The 18,515-nt window shown below is 38.3% G+C and overlaps 1 protein-coding gene across 6 annotated transcripts in view; it reads left to right on the top strand.

Annotated features, from left to right (window-relative positions):
* Nucleotides 1-18,515, top strand: part of LOC118800201 (NACHT, LRR and PYD domains-containing protein 12-like) — a 95,524-nt gene extending 77,009 nt beyond the window's left edge. For all 6 annotated transcript variants that reach the window (XM_036560392.1, XM_036560391.1, XM_036560389.1 and 3 more), the window contains 2 exons: nucleotides 9,719-9,765; nucleotides 17,902-18,515. In XM_036560392.1, coding sequence (XP_036416285.1) covers nucleotides 9,719-9,765; nucleotides 17,902-18,443 — 589 coding nt within the window. In that variant the 3' untranslated portion in view covers nucleotides 18,444-18,515. The remainder of the gene's footprint in view (nucleotides 1-9,718; nucleotides 9,766-17,901) is intronic.

The following is an 18,515-nucleotide window of genomic DNA, read 5'->3' as shown; positions in this document are numbered from 1 at the left end:
AACTAAGATAATAAAATAATAGCAAAAGGGAACAGATCATGAATGAACATATTTAATATTCATAGTAATGAACATTAAATATTCACAGTACAAATCATGAAAAACCATACATATTAAGAATGATGTGTAATTATACTTTATGAATGAATAATGAAAATGATGTCATCCAATAGTTACTATCAAATAAATGTAAGGGTCAAAAATGGTATGATATTAACAAAATAAATAAAGATCAGTAATGCTAATGATTCGTGAGTAGAATAACATGCCAAATGCAATAATAATAATAATAATAATAATAATAATAATAATGCATGTATACAGTTGCTGCAGTTTTTAGACTACTTGATTATTATTAACATTATTATTTAACATATACTTTCTTTATCAGATGGTAAGGCTGAAGCTAATGTCAAAACTAACCATTACTGGCCTTCATCATATGTGAATTTTTTATTTTTAGATTATTTTTCTATTTTGTGTGGTGGTAATAGTAGCTGAATTAGTAGTAATAAAAGGTGTTACAAATAAATAACAAACATAAAAACAAAACTGTACACATATCCAGGACTCTTATGTTGACAACAGTGATGTTTGCGTTTGAATGGACTATCAAAACTTTATTGTTCTGAGCATGGACACTATGCTGTCCACTGTTGTCTGCACTGGATGCCGTATATTTCTACTTTATCTGTGGATTTGCTTCAGAATTCATTTCATACTAATGTTACTGCTTTAAGTTTCATCTGTGTGGTTAATCTGGTGTGCAGCATTTTATCCTACTTTATTTTGAAAGACAATGGCATTAGCCTAGCTTTTTTCTGTTAGAGATCCTCCTTTAAGGACTGTCTGAGTTCTTTATCATAAACAGGCTGCTGTGTAACATGAACAAAGCAAGACCTGATTACAGTTTTCTAGGGCAGACAGATATGGAATGGTAATGTTATCTAGGCAGCTAGTTTGTGATATTGTTAGTTAATGTTTTTGTTCTTGTACATGTTACATGTTACTTGTTACTTAGTTGTTTCCTAGTAAAGTTTTATGTGACTTATAAAGTGTTTTTTTCTTCCAAATGGTTCTTCATGTATTTGTGTATGTAGTTTGTATAATATTTTATCCTTTACTGTAGGGAGCACAAACATTGTTAACTAATGATGAAGTATTAGTAATAATATATTATTCCTGTTAATTGCTCATGTGAATGCTCTAGGATAGTTTATCCCTTTACTGTAGGGGGTATAAATATGGTTAACTAATGATGAAGCATTAGTTATAAGACATTATTCCTGTTAATTGCTCGTGAACTGAGCAATGGCTGGCTGAGTGACGAAATGCAATTAGGCCACTGACTGAAATTGCGTTTTATGTCATATTAATGACATGTCTTTATAAACCTACTCAGAGGTGAGTGGTAACTAGTTACATTTGCTCATGTACATGTACTTCAGTGAAATACTGATGGACTCCTGAGTATTTTCAAATCCAGTCAAGTCAGCTTTTATTGTCAATGCTACAATATGTACAGGACATAAAGAGTATTGAAACTGCGCTACTCTCAGACCCCATAATGTTAAAGCAATAATATTAAATAGATGGTAAACAGGAAAAGTGTGAATTTAAATAGACACTAAAAAACACTAAACACTAACCGGAAAAAATAAACATTATCATATTACTTTTACTTGTATTAAAGTATATTAGTGAGTAAAGAAATTCATTTTTTGTGTTTAATTTCAGTTTGTTTTTATGGTGACAATACTTGTACTGCTTTGTGATTGGTTACATCTCTGACTGTGGAGCTTTGTATTTTAGACCAAAAAATCCCAGAAAGAGAAGAATAGAGCCGCACAATCTTCAGTTCCTTTGCTGATAAATGCTGGAGGTACTAAGCAGTTCCACTGCAGTACTCAGTATCTAAGTAGTTTTTCGACCTGGTTCTTTTGTATTTCTGCTCATGGTTTTTGGGGGGGAGTACTTTTACTTAATTATTTTATGCAAGTGTCAATACTTTTACTTGAGTACTGATTTAGACTATTTTATCCTCCTCTGAACCTGATTATGAAGTGTCAGTGTTTGTTTTGATGCTGCTTCAGTAGCCACAGCCTCAGCAATATTTGTTAGCTAACATCTCTGAAGAACATCAGGCTGCTTTCATACCTAGTTCATTTTCTAAAGACGCACCACAGTTTGTTTATTTGTGATATTTTATCTTTTTCTTTTGGTTTGGATGGAAGACTGCAAGGGCTAAAGTGGTAATTACACATGTGGGTGTTTGTTTCTTGATCAGAAGTTTTACAGGGATGCAAGCACCCTGTTACTTTCACGTTCACCACCATGAAAACATAAAAACAGGAAATGGAGATGCTTATCATTTGTATGTATATAAATTTTAATTTAACCGATCAGGTCGCTGATGCTTGATCAAAAATTTGCTCCACAATCCATAATCAAATGCATTATTATTTTATTGCTGGTCTTTTGTTATTTACAGCAGCACACAGTGCAGAAACAATACTCTTTCTAAAGAGTCACATGTTATAGCAACAAATTGTGCAGACAGTACAGCAAAAATGTGCACTGGAAAAAACGTGCTCTGGTGTTAAATTTCCTTGTGAATTAGCTCAGTTCAGTTGTTTGGTTTGGACCTGAATACGAGTGCAGTGTTTGCATGTCAAAATCGAACTAAAGTTTGCAGTTTAGAGAAAGTGGGGGTTTTTATATGCATCCTGAACTCTAAAAGTAGTGGGGCATCACTCCAGTACTTTGAAAAGTGGTGGGTCAAATGCCCGCTTGTGGTTCTGGTTCCTGGATCTGGTTCAGGTGGTACCAGAATTTACAACATCTTTTCTCAATGTCCAGAATGAGTGGAAATCTGCCCAGCTCTGCTCTATTGGCCAGATTAGAAACATCTGTGTTCACCTGCAGGATGTTTGTTTTTGCAGAATTCAAATAACTTTGAATTTTTGAATGTTTTCCCCAATTTTCATTTCTTTATTTGCTCTTTTCCTTAGATTTCACGGTCATAACATTGGTTCGATTATTAATTTGAATAATTTTAACCAAATTGCAATGGATGTTCGAATTTAGATAATGTAATAAAATCTGTCAATTTCTGTCAATTATATAATTGCTGATTTAAAATTTTCTCCTGAATGTAATATCAGGCTAAAATCTGTGTAGTTGATGGTGTGAGGTCTTAAGGCATTTCCAAAAATAAACTGACATTTCTTCTCCTATAATCTGGATTTGTTTATTTGTCTGTATTTGTTAAGGACCCAGTCTTTATTGTAAGTCTCCAATATTTATAGATTCTGTTGGTCCTCATAATACTAAATCGTCTGCGTCCATTAGACAATTTATTTTTTTACCTTCTAAGGTGAGTCCAGGATTAACTGAATTATGTGGTGACCAATTCATTTATATATAAGTTTAAGGTTAGACTCAAACTGCAGACTTCTTTCACTCACGTTTTGTTTTGAAATTGTAATATTCCCACAGTCCACAGAACAGGCAGAGATTTTTCCTCTGGATTTGTTGTGGGTGTGATTTTTATTTTTATTTATAGTCTGTATGGTATACTGATTGTCTGCTGTTCAATGTATTGGTAAGAAGCCAGTTTAAGATTTATTGATTATCTTGTGTTGGTTTAGAAATGTTTGAATCCTGATGTTGGTTAAATTATAGAAGATTTTTTCTAATATTCCACTGACACAGATTCCTCTGTAGTTTGTGGGACTGAATTTATTTTAAATTATAAGGATGGGAGTGATCATGTCTTTGTTCCAGATTTGAGGGAATTTAGCAAAGGACGTAGGATTTTTTTTTACAGATTTCTCTAGTTTTTTTAGTTATGTGGTTACTTGTTTCCGTGTTTCGAGTCCTTTATATTCTCAGAAATGAATAAATAAATAGTCCATGTTTCTTCAGATACAGCATTGCGGGACAGAGATCTGACAGGGTCAGTTGAGGTTGTTCCACATCTGCTATTGTCCACAGCACTGCTGCCCAGTGAAGAACAGCATGTAAAATTTCCACATTTTCACACAAACACATCCTTCCATGTTGAAAACACAGTGGAAAGTGAGTGCTGAATGTGCTATTGAATTGTGCTCTGTAGTGTTTGGCTGAATAAATATTTATAAATAGATATCTGCACTTTGTAATCTGGCATTCAGGTCTCTACATAGAGCAGATCATGGAGACTGGAACATTTTCTTCATGGAGCTCTTGAAAGCATTCTATCTGGTAATAAGTGGAGTTGAAGTGGAATGTATGTTGCACAAAATCTTAACAATTTTTATTCTGCACCTATTTCCTGTATGTATTGATTTAATTAGATTGCATGTTTTACTCCAACATCACGTTCAGTAAGCCTGTAAGATAATCCTTGGTGCCATATGGAATCAAAAGCCTTTGTTTTGGACAGCATATTTTTTGATTAGGGTGTGTACGTGTGAATATGATCAGTGATGCGATAATTTGGTAATGATGTAATTTGACTTCTACTCAAGACATTGTGGCCAGTAGGCAAGTTTAAAGCCGAGCTGTACTCGAAGCTCAAAGGGCTCGTGGTACAGTCCGAGTTTTGACCATTGCCATCATGTAGGGAGGGGCTGGTCCGTTTTTGGCTTTGTAGGCATCAGGGTTTTAAATCTGATACGTGCAGTTACAGGAAGCCAGTGAAGGGAGCGCAGCAGTGGGGTGACGTGGCTGAACTTGGGGAGATTGAAGACGAGCCGTGCTGCTGCATTCAGGATGAGTTGCAGAGGCTTGATGGCCACATAGGAAGACCAGCCAAGAGCGAGTTTCAGTAGTCAAGCCTTGAGATGACAAGAAACTGAACCTGGGTGGCCTTTCAAGTGAGGAAGGGTCGGATCCTCTGGATGTTGTACAGGAGAAACCTGCATGGCCGAGCACACACTGAGACTTATAGCCAAGATGGTAAAACGGACATGTTGTGGCTCCCGAGGTGGTTTCATTTTTGTTGATGGACAAAATGGCTCTTCTTAACATTTCAGTTACCGATCCCTGAGCTAAGCCTGCTAGTGAAGGGTGATCAGCTCAGTCAGAGTTGCACAGTCGCCACCAATCCTGTTAACGACCGCATTCTGTGGTTCAGATTTTGGGCGGATTGACTGAAGTCTGTAGCGAAATTGCAGCGAAAATGATCACTGTAGCTACACAAAAATGTGTAGGTGCTACAGCTATTAGCTACAAAAAATTGTAGTTATCTACAAAAAGTAGTGCGATACTTAGCCACTCCCCCATCCTTGGTGTTGGGTGTGGTCTGTGTGGAATGTGTGTTAGATGTGAGTAGAGTGTGTGGTGTTTGTTTAGAGAATGTATTGTGTGTCTTGTATGATAAACCTTTGGCTCCAGAGTGTTTACTGACTGTGGTCTGCGTTCATGATCTAAGAGGATGATGATGTAAGTGTTCTGGCGGTTATTTAAGTTGGGTGCACAAACTTTTGCACCCTATTTATTTCTATCAAAAAACTGTATACAAGCACACCATTCCAGATCAGACTGAACATTCCTGAGTTGGAAAGGCGTTGATATCTTGAAAACTGTGAGGTGATTTGGGGACAAAACAATATTTACTAAGAAGAAGAAAGAAGAAAAATACACCTCCAGATAACAGCAGTGTTGTTCACCATCACTAATAAACATGTTATTGTTCATACAGCCTGACTGGTGTTTATATTACAAAGCAGTTTTTATTGCATGACTGCTCATTTACATTTACAGTTCTGTGTGTTTGGTTAGTTTAGGACTAATACAGTTTTTAGTCTGTATCAAGTCTTTCTCACTTAAACTCATGTACTGGAAAGGCTCCTCTACTGATGTGACCCTTTCAACACTGTCAGTGTCTCAAACTCCACATCTGCTTTATATAAAACCTGTGTAAATATGTTTGTATAGTTTATTCAATTTAATGTTTGAGCTCACTTTTTCTTACAAACATCAGTGGCTGTGAAAAATCACTGAGAGCTGTTTAATTCATTTATTTTATCTGTTCAAAAATAACAAAAATATTATAAGTTAGGCTATTTTTACAAACTGCACTGTATAATATAATGTTCTTATGTTAATTTAATGTAAGTTGTGAGTTGGATTACAAACATCAAATTTGTGGTAAATATATTTTATATATATTATTGGTTATATATTATTGATTACTAATGATGAGTATTGGCCCTGAAAAACCACAAACAGCTTTACAATTCCACTCTCACTGATCAGACACAGTCAGACCACCACACAGTGAATCTCAGCAACTGCACACACCCAGAAACAGACCCCCTTACACCCCCTCAGACCCCTCAAAGATAAACAAAATAACTGCAAAACTAACAAAAAGCACTGCGTGAAATAGGCGGGCACACACACACACACACACACACACACACACACATTACCTGTTTGTAGGTTACATCAGTAACTGTAACTGCTGACCCCCTTTGGAAGCTCTCCTTCAGTCACCAGCCTCCACAATTAACCAAACATAATAAATATCCAAAAGTAAGTAAGTAAGTAAAGTTTATTTATATAGCGCTTTTTACAACAGGTGTTGTCACAAAGCAGCTTTACAAGGAAATGAGCATTACAAAAAGAAATCCGGGTCCGAGCCCCCATGAGCGTCGCCAGTGGCGACAGTGGCAAGGAAAAACTCCCCAAGATAAACAGGAAGAAACCTTGAGAGGAACCAGGACTCAGAAGGGGAACCCATCCTCCTCTGGTCGACACCGGATAGTAAACATTGTTAGTATAAAGAATTATAGTACAAAACCAGGGTAAAACGTGAAGCAAACAATTAATTTGAATAGTTCAGTTCATGCAGCAGAAGCAGCAGCATCAGCATCAGTGGGGTCAGGTTGTGGGGGTGAGGTTTGCACGGTGAGCAGTGGCACCCGATCAAGGCAGCAGAGGCAGCAGCATCAGCAGCAGGATGGGCAGCTGTTCAACTCGGCAAAGGAAAGAGAGGAAAAACACACAGTCAGTTCTACAATGGGTGATTGATTAATTTGAATTAGTTTGAATGATTTATTGGTTCAAGTGAATAATTTTGTATAGTTCATGTAGCAACAGCAGTAGTATCAGTGGGGTCAGGTTGTGAGGGTGAGGTTTGCACGGCGTTGTACAGCAGGAGGCTCAATGTTGGTAAGCCGGTCCAGAGGGCTGGCGAGCAGTGGCACCCGATCGAGGCAGAAAAGGCAGCAGCATCAGACGCACAGGATGGGCAGCTGTTCAACTCGGCGAAGAAAAGAAAGGAAAACACACAGAGAGGAAAACACACAGAGTCAGTTCTGTAATGGGTGACCGATCACAGATTACAGTGTTAGCAGAGACTCTGGCAGGTATAGAACTAACAGGGAAAACTAATTACCAAAGGCTTGACTATACAAGTAAGTTTTTAGCCTAGACTTAAACACTGAGGCTGTGTCTGAGTCCCGAACATTAACAGGAAGATTATTCCAAAGCTGGGGGGCTTTGTATGAGAAAGCTCTCCCCCCTGACGTAACTTTATTAATTCTGGGTACTAATAGTAAGCCAGCACCTTGTGATCTAAGTAGGCGTGATGGTTCATAGTGAGAGAGAAGTTCACTCAGGTACAGAGGGGCGAGTCCGTTTAGTGCTTTATAAGTCAGCAAGAGAATTTTATAATCAATCCGAAATTTTTACTGGCAACCAGTGTAAGGCTGATAAAACTGGGCTGATATGGTCGAACTTTCTGGTTCTTGTAAGGACTCTGGCTGCAGCGTTCTGGACCAACTGAAGCTTGTTAAGGCTTTTGCTGGAACATCCAGGCAGCAGGGCATTACAGTAATCTAGCCTTGAAGTAATAAATGCATGAACTAACTTTTCTGCATCCTGTAGAGAGAATGCATTTCTCAATTTAGCAATATTGCAATATTGAGATGCAGGAAGGCCGTTCTAGTAATCTTAGTTATATGTGCGTCGAAGGACAGATCAGGGTCTATAATGACACCAAGGCTTTTTACAGATGAGCTTGATGCAACTGAGAAATTGTTAAGTTTAAGTGTTAGATTAGACAGTTTGTTTCTAGCTGCTTTTGGACCAAGAAGCAGAACCTCTGTTTTATCTGAGTTTAGAAGGAGAAAGTTACTCGACATCCAGTCCTTTATGTCTTGTATACAGTCTTCAATCTTGCTAAGTTTAATTCTATCATCTGGGTCGCTTGCTAAATATAACTGAGTGTCATCGGCATAGCAGTGGAATTTTATGCCGTGTTTACTGATAATGGTGCCTAGTGGTAGCATATATAATGTGAATAATACAGGTCCTAAAACAGAGCCGTGTGGAACACCATATTTTACTTTTGTGAGAACAGATGATTCACCGTTTATATTAACAAACTGATACCGATCAGTGAGGTAGGACCGGAACCAAGAAAGAGCTATTCCTGTTACCCCTACAAGGTTTTCTAGTCTGTCTAGTAAGATAGTGTGGTCTATTGTGTCAAATGCCGCACTAAGATCGAGGAGGACTAACAAGGACACATGATCTTGGTCAGAAAATAATAATAGGTCATTTACAATTTTTACTAGTGCTGTTTCTGTACTATGATGTGGCCTAAAACCAGATTGAAATTTTTCGTGTATTTGATTCCTATGCAAATAGGAGCTTAATTGTTTTGCTACAACTTTTTCCAAGATCTTCGATATAAAGGGGAGATTCGAGATGAGTCTATAATTTGAAAGTTCGCATGGATCGAGGTTCGCTTTCTTAATCAGTGGTCTAATTACTGCTGGTTTAAGAGATTTTGGGATGTACCCAAGGCTAAGAGAAGAGTTTATTATTGACAGAATAGGCTTGGTTATTTCTGGCAGAATTTCCTTGAGTAACCCTGTAGGAATCGGATCTAACATACAGGTAGATGATTTTGCGGAAGAGACTATTTTAAATAGTTCATTTTCTTGGAGTAAGGTAAACGATTCCAGCCTCTCTGCAGGAATTATAATATTTTCAAGGTTGAGGCTGGCATTATAAGGCAGCAGGTTTCTAGAGTTTAATTGCGTATTCTGAATTTTCTGCCTAATTTTTTCAATTTTATCACTAAAGAAATTCATAAAATCATTGCTAGCACTGCAGCATTTGGGACTAGAACAAATGCCAAACCATTCCATTGTATAAAACACATTAAAACCCCCAGCGGCGTTGCTTAGCTTTAACAAATCAACATAGTTACCTGTATCTCATCTTTCTGACTGCAGGGCAAAGCAGCAAGACTGCATTCAGCTACAGAGTAAATGAAACAACCCATTAAACTTCTACACAGAGATTGTGAACTACCAAAATGCCCACATCAACAAACGTGCTAAAATAATCACACGTACCGTGACTCCAGACTACAGTGGCGTTCTGACGGGTCTCGAAACAGCTCACAATATTCACGTTTGCTCTCGACTCTGAACACTAGCCTTCCTGCTGGGTCCTAGTGCCCGTCCTGTTTCCATCCCAGCTGGGACCTAGTGTCACACAGGCTACAAATGTACAGACTCAGTGATCATAATGTAGAAAAAGGCTCCATAAGAAACACTTAAAAAAGAACGACTAATCAGTGTAAACAGACACCACTTTCTCTCCTCACGCAGTAAATATAGACAGAGAGAGACTCAGAGAGAGAGAGAGACAGGAAGGTGAGAACATTTAAATGAGTATATTAATGTGTGTGTGTGTGTGTGTGTGTGTTTAGACTGGAACATGCAGGTGAGAACAGAATCAAACCAGGACTGAAGAAATGTAAGTACATACATACACACACTCACACCCATTCACATACACACACACACACACACACACACACACAGACACACACACTCACATCCATTCACACACACACACATCGTCACATAAACCTACAATATTGGAACATGCCTTTCTGAGAGATCTAGAGATGAAAACAGTTCTGTGTTACAGAAAGTTCATATATTAAGTTCATCAGTTGATATTTTACTATCTACCATCTTTAAAACGTCTGAACTTTCACAGTGCAGTCAGGACATTTTCCAGTTTAAATATCAGGAGATGAAAACACACAATTCTCCTGTTCATACCACACTGTAAGGACATGGTGAAAACTAACCACACACACTGTTCTGACTGTTAAATCAAGAACAGGAACAGAAAAAACTCCAGTACTTAAATAATGATCAGGTGTATAAATGATGCGTCGTGACGCTGCGTAACAAGGCATTATGGAAAATGAATAAGGAATTTATCAGGTATCTGAAAGTTTGTAGTTTAATCAGTGACTTCCTCTGATGTTAATATATTCTTTTTAAAATATAAAACATGAATGATAAGTTGGCTGGTATATTTAATAAATGTCATTCTCTCTCGTAGCCAGTAGTTTATACCATAAAATAATTATGTTACACAAGAAGCAATATAATAAACAGTTAACAGTGAAAAGGGACCACCATAGATTGATCATTCATTGTAGATGATTATTCATAGATTGATCACCATAATCCATTATGCTCAGCACAGCCTTGACACTGAAATGGTCGTGTGTGTTGCTGGAACACAATGTGTGTAAGGGCTGGATGATACAATGATACAGTGATAAATTACATCACAGTATGTTTTTCAGTCAGTACTTCCAGAAAACTGAACAAGTGCATTTATTAGGAATATGAATTCTGAATAATTCGATATGTGAGTAACAGTTAATGAACAGATACTCTGTTAACCACAGAGAAGGAAAACACAATAATAATAAAATAGAAAAAAGAACATCGGCTGAATGTAGGACTGTATGATTACTTATTAGGTGAGAGTGCTGGAGTTAGGATTCTCAAAAAATATGGAGCACAAAATCTTACAGCGCACAAAATAATACACTTTTATTTTTATTATTCATAAACAGCCAAAATCTGAAAGTTTTTGTGTTACAAAGTATCAGAGAGTTAACATCACAGCTAACTGGTACACTGGATACTTAGGAGGACTCGTCATCTTCTGTAAAGGTTTTTTCTTCTCAGTGGATGATGTGAAAACAGTCAGCTTGTCAGAGAAATATCTTTTCATTGTTTCTGGAACGAGCAATCAGCTAGAGTAGTTAACCTAGTTAGCAGCACACCTTAATGCACTTGTGTTTCAGAGCAGCAAAGTTTAACACTATAAAACTATAAAACAAATCCAAGTAAACAGTCACATTAAAACATCACATTCATTGAATAGTTATTCTGTATGTTTTCTCCATTTTCCTGCAATGAAACGTATGGTGTCAAACATTGATTTCAGTGTTCAGAAACTGGTACCTTAAACGGTTAACCAAGCATGCATGCACACATCATTATCATAGACCAGTTTACTGTTTGCCAAATTAAAAACAAGTCACATTAACATGCAGCCTAATAATCCGTTAATAATCTGACAAATAGCTCAGTCGGAATAGACTAGTCTAATTGAGGCCATTCGGAATACAGTTTCTATCCGATTGAACAATAATGTTTAAAAGACGGCGGTGGGACGGACGTACAGCTTATGTGTCTCAGAACACGACGTCTTCCTCTCGGCCTTCTTTAATAAAGACATGTGAAGGACGTTTTCCTGAGTCTGACATCATTTTAAAGACATTAAAAACACAAGCGCTGCTCACTGCTGCTCATCTCACTCTGACTGGACTCGTTGGCATGGTAACGTCTATACTAAGAGGTACTCTGTGCACGCGTTGTAAGTTTGGATCTTATTTCTCGTAGTGAGCATGTAAACAGAAATTTTCATCAGTGGTGAGTAGAGTGAGAATAAACACCTCAGTCTGAATCTATAATTGGAATGTATTCAATCTGATTGGCAAAAATCTATGAATTTTGCATGTAAACACAAACATTGAGTGAGTGAATCTACACTCATTGTCCATTTTATCAGCTCATCTGACCATATAGGTGCACTCTGTAGAATATGGTAAAACTAATTACAGACACTTCTAGAATTAGCCAGTTCTTCAGTGGTCAGGACCGCCACAGGACCACCACAGAGCAGGTATTATTTAGGTGGTGGGTCAGTGACACTGATGTGGTGGTGGTGTCTTAGTGTGTGTTGCGCTGGTACGAGTGGATCAGACACAGCAGTGCTGCTGGAGTTTTTAAACACTGTGTCCACTCACTGTCCACTCTATTAGACACTCCTACCTTGTCAGTCCACCTTGTAGATGCAAAGTCAGAGACGATAGCTCATCTGCTGCTGCACAGTTTGTGTTGGTCATCCTCTAGTCCTTCATCAGTGGTCACAGGACGCTGCCCACAGGACGCTGTTGGCTGGATATTTTTGGTTGGTGGACTATTCTCAGTCCAGCAGAGACACTGAGGTGTTTAAAAACTCCAGCAGCACTGCTGTGTCTGATCCACTCAGACCAGCACAACACACACTAACACACCACCACCATGTCAGTGTTACTGGAGTGCTGAGAATGATCCACCACCCAAATAGTATCTGCTCTGTGAGGGTCCATGGGGGTCCTGACCACTGAAGAACAGGGTAAAAGGGGGCTAACAAAGTATGCAGAGAAACAGATGGACTACAGTCTGTAACTGTAGAACTACAGAATGAGACTATGTGGTCAGTGGAGCTGATAAAATGGACAGTGAGTGTAGATTAAAGTAAGTGGACTTAATGAAGTGTCTGGTGTGTGAACGTCTACAGTTATTATTTTGTAAAGCCAGTTTATTTTTGAATATTTATGTACTGCTTTATGGGCTTCTAAAGTTTCTTTTGTTCTACTTAAATGTTTAGCCTGTTAGCACAAGCACTACAAAGGCTACCAGGTGACTCCATGGCCTGCACAGCATTAACTGAGGAGCTGAGACAAAATAACCCATCCTAAGAATGACCACCTGCTCAGTATACAGTAACTTCCATAATGTGCTGGAATACGCAGATCAGTGAGTTACAAGTATCAACCAAACTGTATTTATATGTTTCTAAAACAACACGACATTCAGACGTTTAATCCAAGACCTTTGTGCACCATTTATTTAGCTCCCGTAAGAGTTAATGCTAATGTTATGATGCTACAGCTGTAAAGAAAATATTAAAATACTCTATAAATTCTATAAACTGTTGTGTGGCTAAACATTTCCATTCAACTTAATCATATTATATAAACATATCACTTAATCTGTAACACTGAAGATTACATTCATGACTTAAAGCTCAAAAACGCCTTTGACAGTAATTTGAGGATAAATATCTTTATTTTACAAAGCTGAGTTCTCCAGATCCACTTTCTCCATAGTCACACATCATCTCATCACCTGGCTGACTGTCATGAATCACAAACACAGGTGTGGTGAATCATCTGCACATATTTATTCCTTTGTATGGTCATCATTGACCAGTCTTCCTAAATACCCATCCTGCTTTGCAGCATCAATTCTAGACACCATTAAAGTAAACAAAAAGAAAAAGGTGACAGAATCAGAGTTTTTCAGTTCAGTCTGGTGATCTGTGTGTAAAGTGTTGTTCAGCTCCAGGTGAAAACAGCCAAAACTCACCTTTCATCCTGGTTGGATGAGTGACTAGAGAGAAGACATCCTTGCTGCTGATTGGTCAGCTGTGATGACATATGGTGCTCTTAAACGTGCAGACTGATAATGTGAAGCTTATTGTTCAGACTAGAGGAAGAGTTTTCAGTCACAGTTCTTCACAGACAACAGTGAAACGTGTGTTTGAGAGAGTTTAAAAGGCGTCTGACGCTCCTTTATACAGCAGAATAACATCTACACAGCTTATGAGCCGAGACAGGTTTGGTGTCTGAAGTTTACTTCTTTAGTTTTAGTATTGGAGCCACAAAGCTAATGTAGCTAACAAGTTCAATTAGCCTTGTAGCTCCAGTGCTAAAGATAAAGAAGCAAACCTCAGACACTGAACAGGTTTTGGCTCATGAGGCTTGTGAGGGGAAAACTGGATGAATTTGATTTTTCAGTGAACCGTTCCTTTAGTTTCAGAACATTTTAGGTGAAAACACACAAAGTTGCTCCTGCAGAGTGAAACACTTTACGAGTGTAAAAACAGGATGGTCAGTACTGACAGTCTCACAGTCCCAACTGTGTTTGTATGTGTAGTCACAGCATTTAGCAGCTTGTCTGTTTTAGTCACCCAACTGAAACCAGGACCACATTGCTGCGCTAAGTCAGACTGTATTCTGACTGTCTAACAGCTTAAATTATATTTTTACTGGAGCTCCTGCCAGTGAAGACCCCTCCATGTCGTTTAACACATCATATAGATTCTAACTCCAATCATACAGTCCTAATTTAACTGTGTGAATATAGAGTCTGATGAATATGGAAAACATGCCACTGTTCACTGCCATAACATTATTGAGCCCCATTTGGAAACATAAACCTTTATGAAGAATGAAGAACTCTGTCTCCAGTTCCTCTGTTTAGTCTGTGGATGTTGTGATACGCTGCAGGGCATCACTTATCAGGGTGATTCTCCGCCGCATCATCAAACTGCATGAACATGTTGTTGGTTATTGACATGCTGAGCCAGCAACAGTCAAATTAATAATTTCAGTGTTCCACACTTTAACATTAGGCAGGATAACAGACAACTGGGACATTATTTTTCCAAAAATCCAACTAAATGCTGCCCTGGCCAGTTTTTAAATCTGCAGAGCACCTTTAGGCCTTCAGCTGTTCAGCTCAGCTTTATTTACTCGTAGAATGAGTAAACTAGTCTTAGTCCAGCTCTGCTAACTGTGGAAATACCACACCAGCGTTTCTAATTATGAGCCCACCTTTATAGTTTAAGTCACCACGAACACTGCCATGTTTGCACATTCAACCATCCAGCTGTGTCCGAGTATAAAACTGTGAATGATCAGATAAACATGCTGTTTCAGGCTTTTATCACATTCTGAATTCACCCAGCCCATAAAGGACTGTTATGTTTGTCTAAATGGTTGCTAACATTAGCCATAAGCTCACCTCAGGATGCCACTGCTTCTCTGCAGAGCACACGCGACCCAACACCGCCCTTCTCACCACTGCTGACCCAAACTCGCCTGGCTGAATAAAAAAAATAAAAAATTACTCTGTCACTTTAAAATAAATCTGATCTACAACGTTTAAAACCATGAAAGTACTCTGGTTTAAAAATCAACAAGCAAACAGCCGCATATCAAGAAAGAAATAACAAACTTGATTAATTCAAACTGCTAGCGTGGATAGCTATCGCTATCACTAACTACGTTAGCAGCAGCTTAGCTCCATTACAATCCAACATACTGTACTTTGAGTATCTTAACCTATTAACGCCCTCAGTTCCAGAGAAAATAAGGCCTCTTGTCTTTATTTCAAGATTAAACAGCTGCACCTGACATCAATTCAAAATAAAGCAGCCCCAGTTACCCCAGTCTGCTAAACGCAAAGCAGCCACGGCTAACGAATGCTCAGCTAACACAAAGGGCTAAACTATATATAAGATACAAATATGTTATTTATGTTGAGCATCTGTGCCCAAGATAACAGTCTTAGAGGATCTATGCTTATGTTATATTTCATGAACCTTATTAGCTCCAGCTAGTTAGCTTAGCTCACTTAAGATTACCTATTAAAAATCAACACTGTGTAACATTACATACATATTTACACCACCACATTTCAAACGTACTTAGTTATTTAAAAAGTACATGTTTTTAGATGGAATATAGTGGAAAAAATACATCCCTGATAAAGAAAATCCCCCTCCTGAGTGAATCTCTGTAGCTCTGGTGGAAGTGTGTGAATTTTGGAGTGAAAGTGTGACACTGCTGTTCTAAATCTTGATTTAATGGATACACAAACCCTTGAATCTGAGAGGAAGAAAAACTCATACTACTGTGGAAACCTTTTACTGTACTTTTTAAACGCCAAATAAAAAGATAAATGTAAGGACAATGTTTACATATTTATATGATCAGTTTTAATGTGCACATGTTCATGATTTTATATTCTCTGCAGCACAGATTTAAAATAACCACCGTAGCTACCAGTGTAGCTTTTAATGTAAAACTAGGTCACAGATTAGGGTAGAAGATTCAGTTAATCACGGGCAACAGGCTACTGGTCTATTAGCTGCTTTACTGTCATCGTCAATCACTCTAGAGACACAGTAAAATCCACCTTCTGCAGCACCAGAACTCCAGTTTTCAGTTGTTTGATATGATTATAGAGTTCACTTCTACAGTATAGAGACAGTGACACTATCACCATACAGAAAGACTGAGCTCCATCAATATATATTAAGCGCAAGATCTTTATTACTTGGATATCGTACTGTAATGTTAATCCTTTGGTAAACAGCTCTAAAACTGATTTAAAGGTAGTTCTTATGTACTGATGAACATGTTATACCTTTGCCAGTCTCCCATTTAGTCCTCACAAAACAAACACTGCTCTTACTAAAGTCTTGGGTTGGTCTAAAAACATTATAATATAAATGACACATGATAAAGTAATGGTGAATAATAAATAATGATGTCAAAGAATGTGGATTTGAATGTTCAAAGTGTTATGAATACAGTAATGATCACTGTATTGATGCAAAAGTCAACAAAGTATCTTGAAGTACAGTCGTCACAAACCAAACCTGTTCTTTTAAAGCAGCTTTAAGTCACTTATACAAAAACATGTCCCTCACAACAGCTTTAGTCAAGGACACAACAGGACACAACAGGACACAACATGTCCTTGTAATCAATAATCGCAGGACACAATCAAGTTGTTTGTGTTATTCAGGGTTGGGGTAGCTACTGAAAAATTAGTAGTTAGCTACTTTATAGCTACTTTCCCAAAATTTGTAGCTGCTACAGTTTAGCTACTTTTCCAGAAAGAGTAGAGGCTACTTTTTAGCTACTTTCAAAGCGCAACTGTCAGAATGAATCTCCACCTGACACACCAAACAAGCCCAGCTGACACACCAAACAAGCCCAGCTGACACCCCAAACAAGCCCAGCTGACAGTGTGAACAAGACACTGCATTTAATCATGAGCCAGAAAGAAACAGACAACTGAAAATATACAAAAAGATGACCAAAAGGTGTGACCAGCGATCAAACTTACTCACCCAAAGCTGTGATATCCAATAAACATTAAGACTAAATGCAAAGTCAACCATTCCAGGTTTTTCCTAACAAAAATCAACAAAAATAACTGAATACAAACCAAACAATTTGTGCAAAGCGCTGTCAACTGTTGAAATAAAACTGCTCCAATTTAAACATTTCAGCAAGATACACTGATCAGCCATAACATTCTGACCACCTCCTTGTTTCTACGCTCATTGTCCATTTTATCAGCTCCACTTACTGTATAGGTGCACTTTGTAGTTCTACAGTTACAGACTGTAGTCCATCTGTTTCTCTGATACTTTGTTAGCCCCCTTTTATATGAATATTAAATTACCTTTTTCTGGATTTATATATTTCACACCAAACCCATCTTTGTCTTTATAAACAGGTGTAACATTTGCTGCCTCTTCTTCTGGATTCAGTTCTCTTTCTCAGCTCCATGGCAGCCATTTTCCATGATGACTCCACTCTTTATAGAAAAATAACAGTTTTATTTTGATCTTTTCATATATGAAATTTTTAGTCTCTTTGTTTGATTGACTGTTGCTAAAAGGAGATCAAGACAATCTTATTACAGCTGACGTCTCACTTTTAGTTCTGATCTAGCTGAGTTTCTGAATGAGACGACTAAACTAATCAAATCAAATCGAATCAGCTGAAAGGTCCTCGTAAACCACAAATACCAAAACGCTCACACACACACACACACACACACACACACACACACACACACACACACACACACTGTCACACACACTGTCACACACACACACACACACACACACAGTCACTCTAATGTCTCTTCTTGTGTGCAGATTCCTGTGAGTTCACTCTGGATCCAAACACAGCGCACAGATATCTCTCTCTGTCTGAGGGGAACAGAAAGGTGCAGCGTGTGGGATCTTCACAGTCGTATCCTGATCATCCAGAGAGATTTAATTACTGGGAGCAGGTTCTGTGTAGAGAGAGTCTGACTGGACGCTGTTACTGGGAGGCTGAGTGGAGCGGGACGGTTTATATAGCAGTAACATATAAATCAATCAGCAGGAAAGGAGACAGTGCTGACTGTGGGTTTGGACGGAATGTAAAGTCCTGGATTCTGAGCTGCTCTAATAACAGTTACTCTGTCTGTCACAATAATAACAGCACTGAACTCTCTGCTCGTCCCTCCAGCTCTGAGACAGTAGGAGTGTATCTGGACTGTCCGGCCGGCTCTCTGTCCTTCTACAGCGTCTCCACTGATAAACTGACCCATCTACACACTTTCAACACCACATTCACTGAACCGCTCTGCGCTGGGTTTGGGTTCGGTTATGTTTATGTTTGGGGTGAAGGCTCCTCAGTGTGTTTAAAATAAAATAACCTCCTGAGTGAAAAACACACACACACACACACAGAACACACACACACTCACTCACACACACACACA

Source organism: Colossoma macropomum, unplaced genomic scaffold, assembly GCF_904425465.1.
Source record: "Colossoma macropomum unplaced genomic scaffold, Colossoma_macropomum, whole genome shotgun sequence".
NCBI classification, from domain to species: Eukaryota; Metazoa; Chordata; class Actinopteri; order Characiformes; family Serrasalmidae; genus Colossoma; species Colossoma macropomum.
Note: the sequence above shows the minus strand (reverse complement) of the source record. Positions and strands in the feature narration are given on the sequence as shown.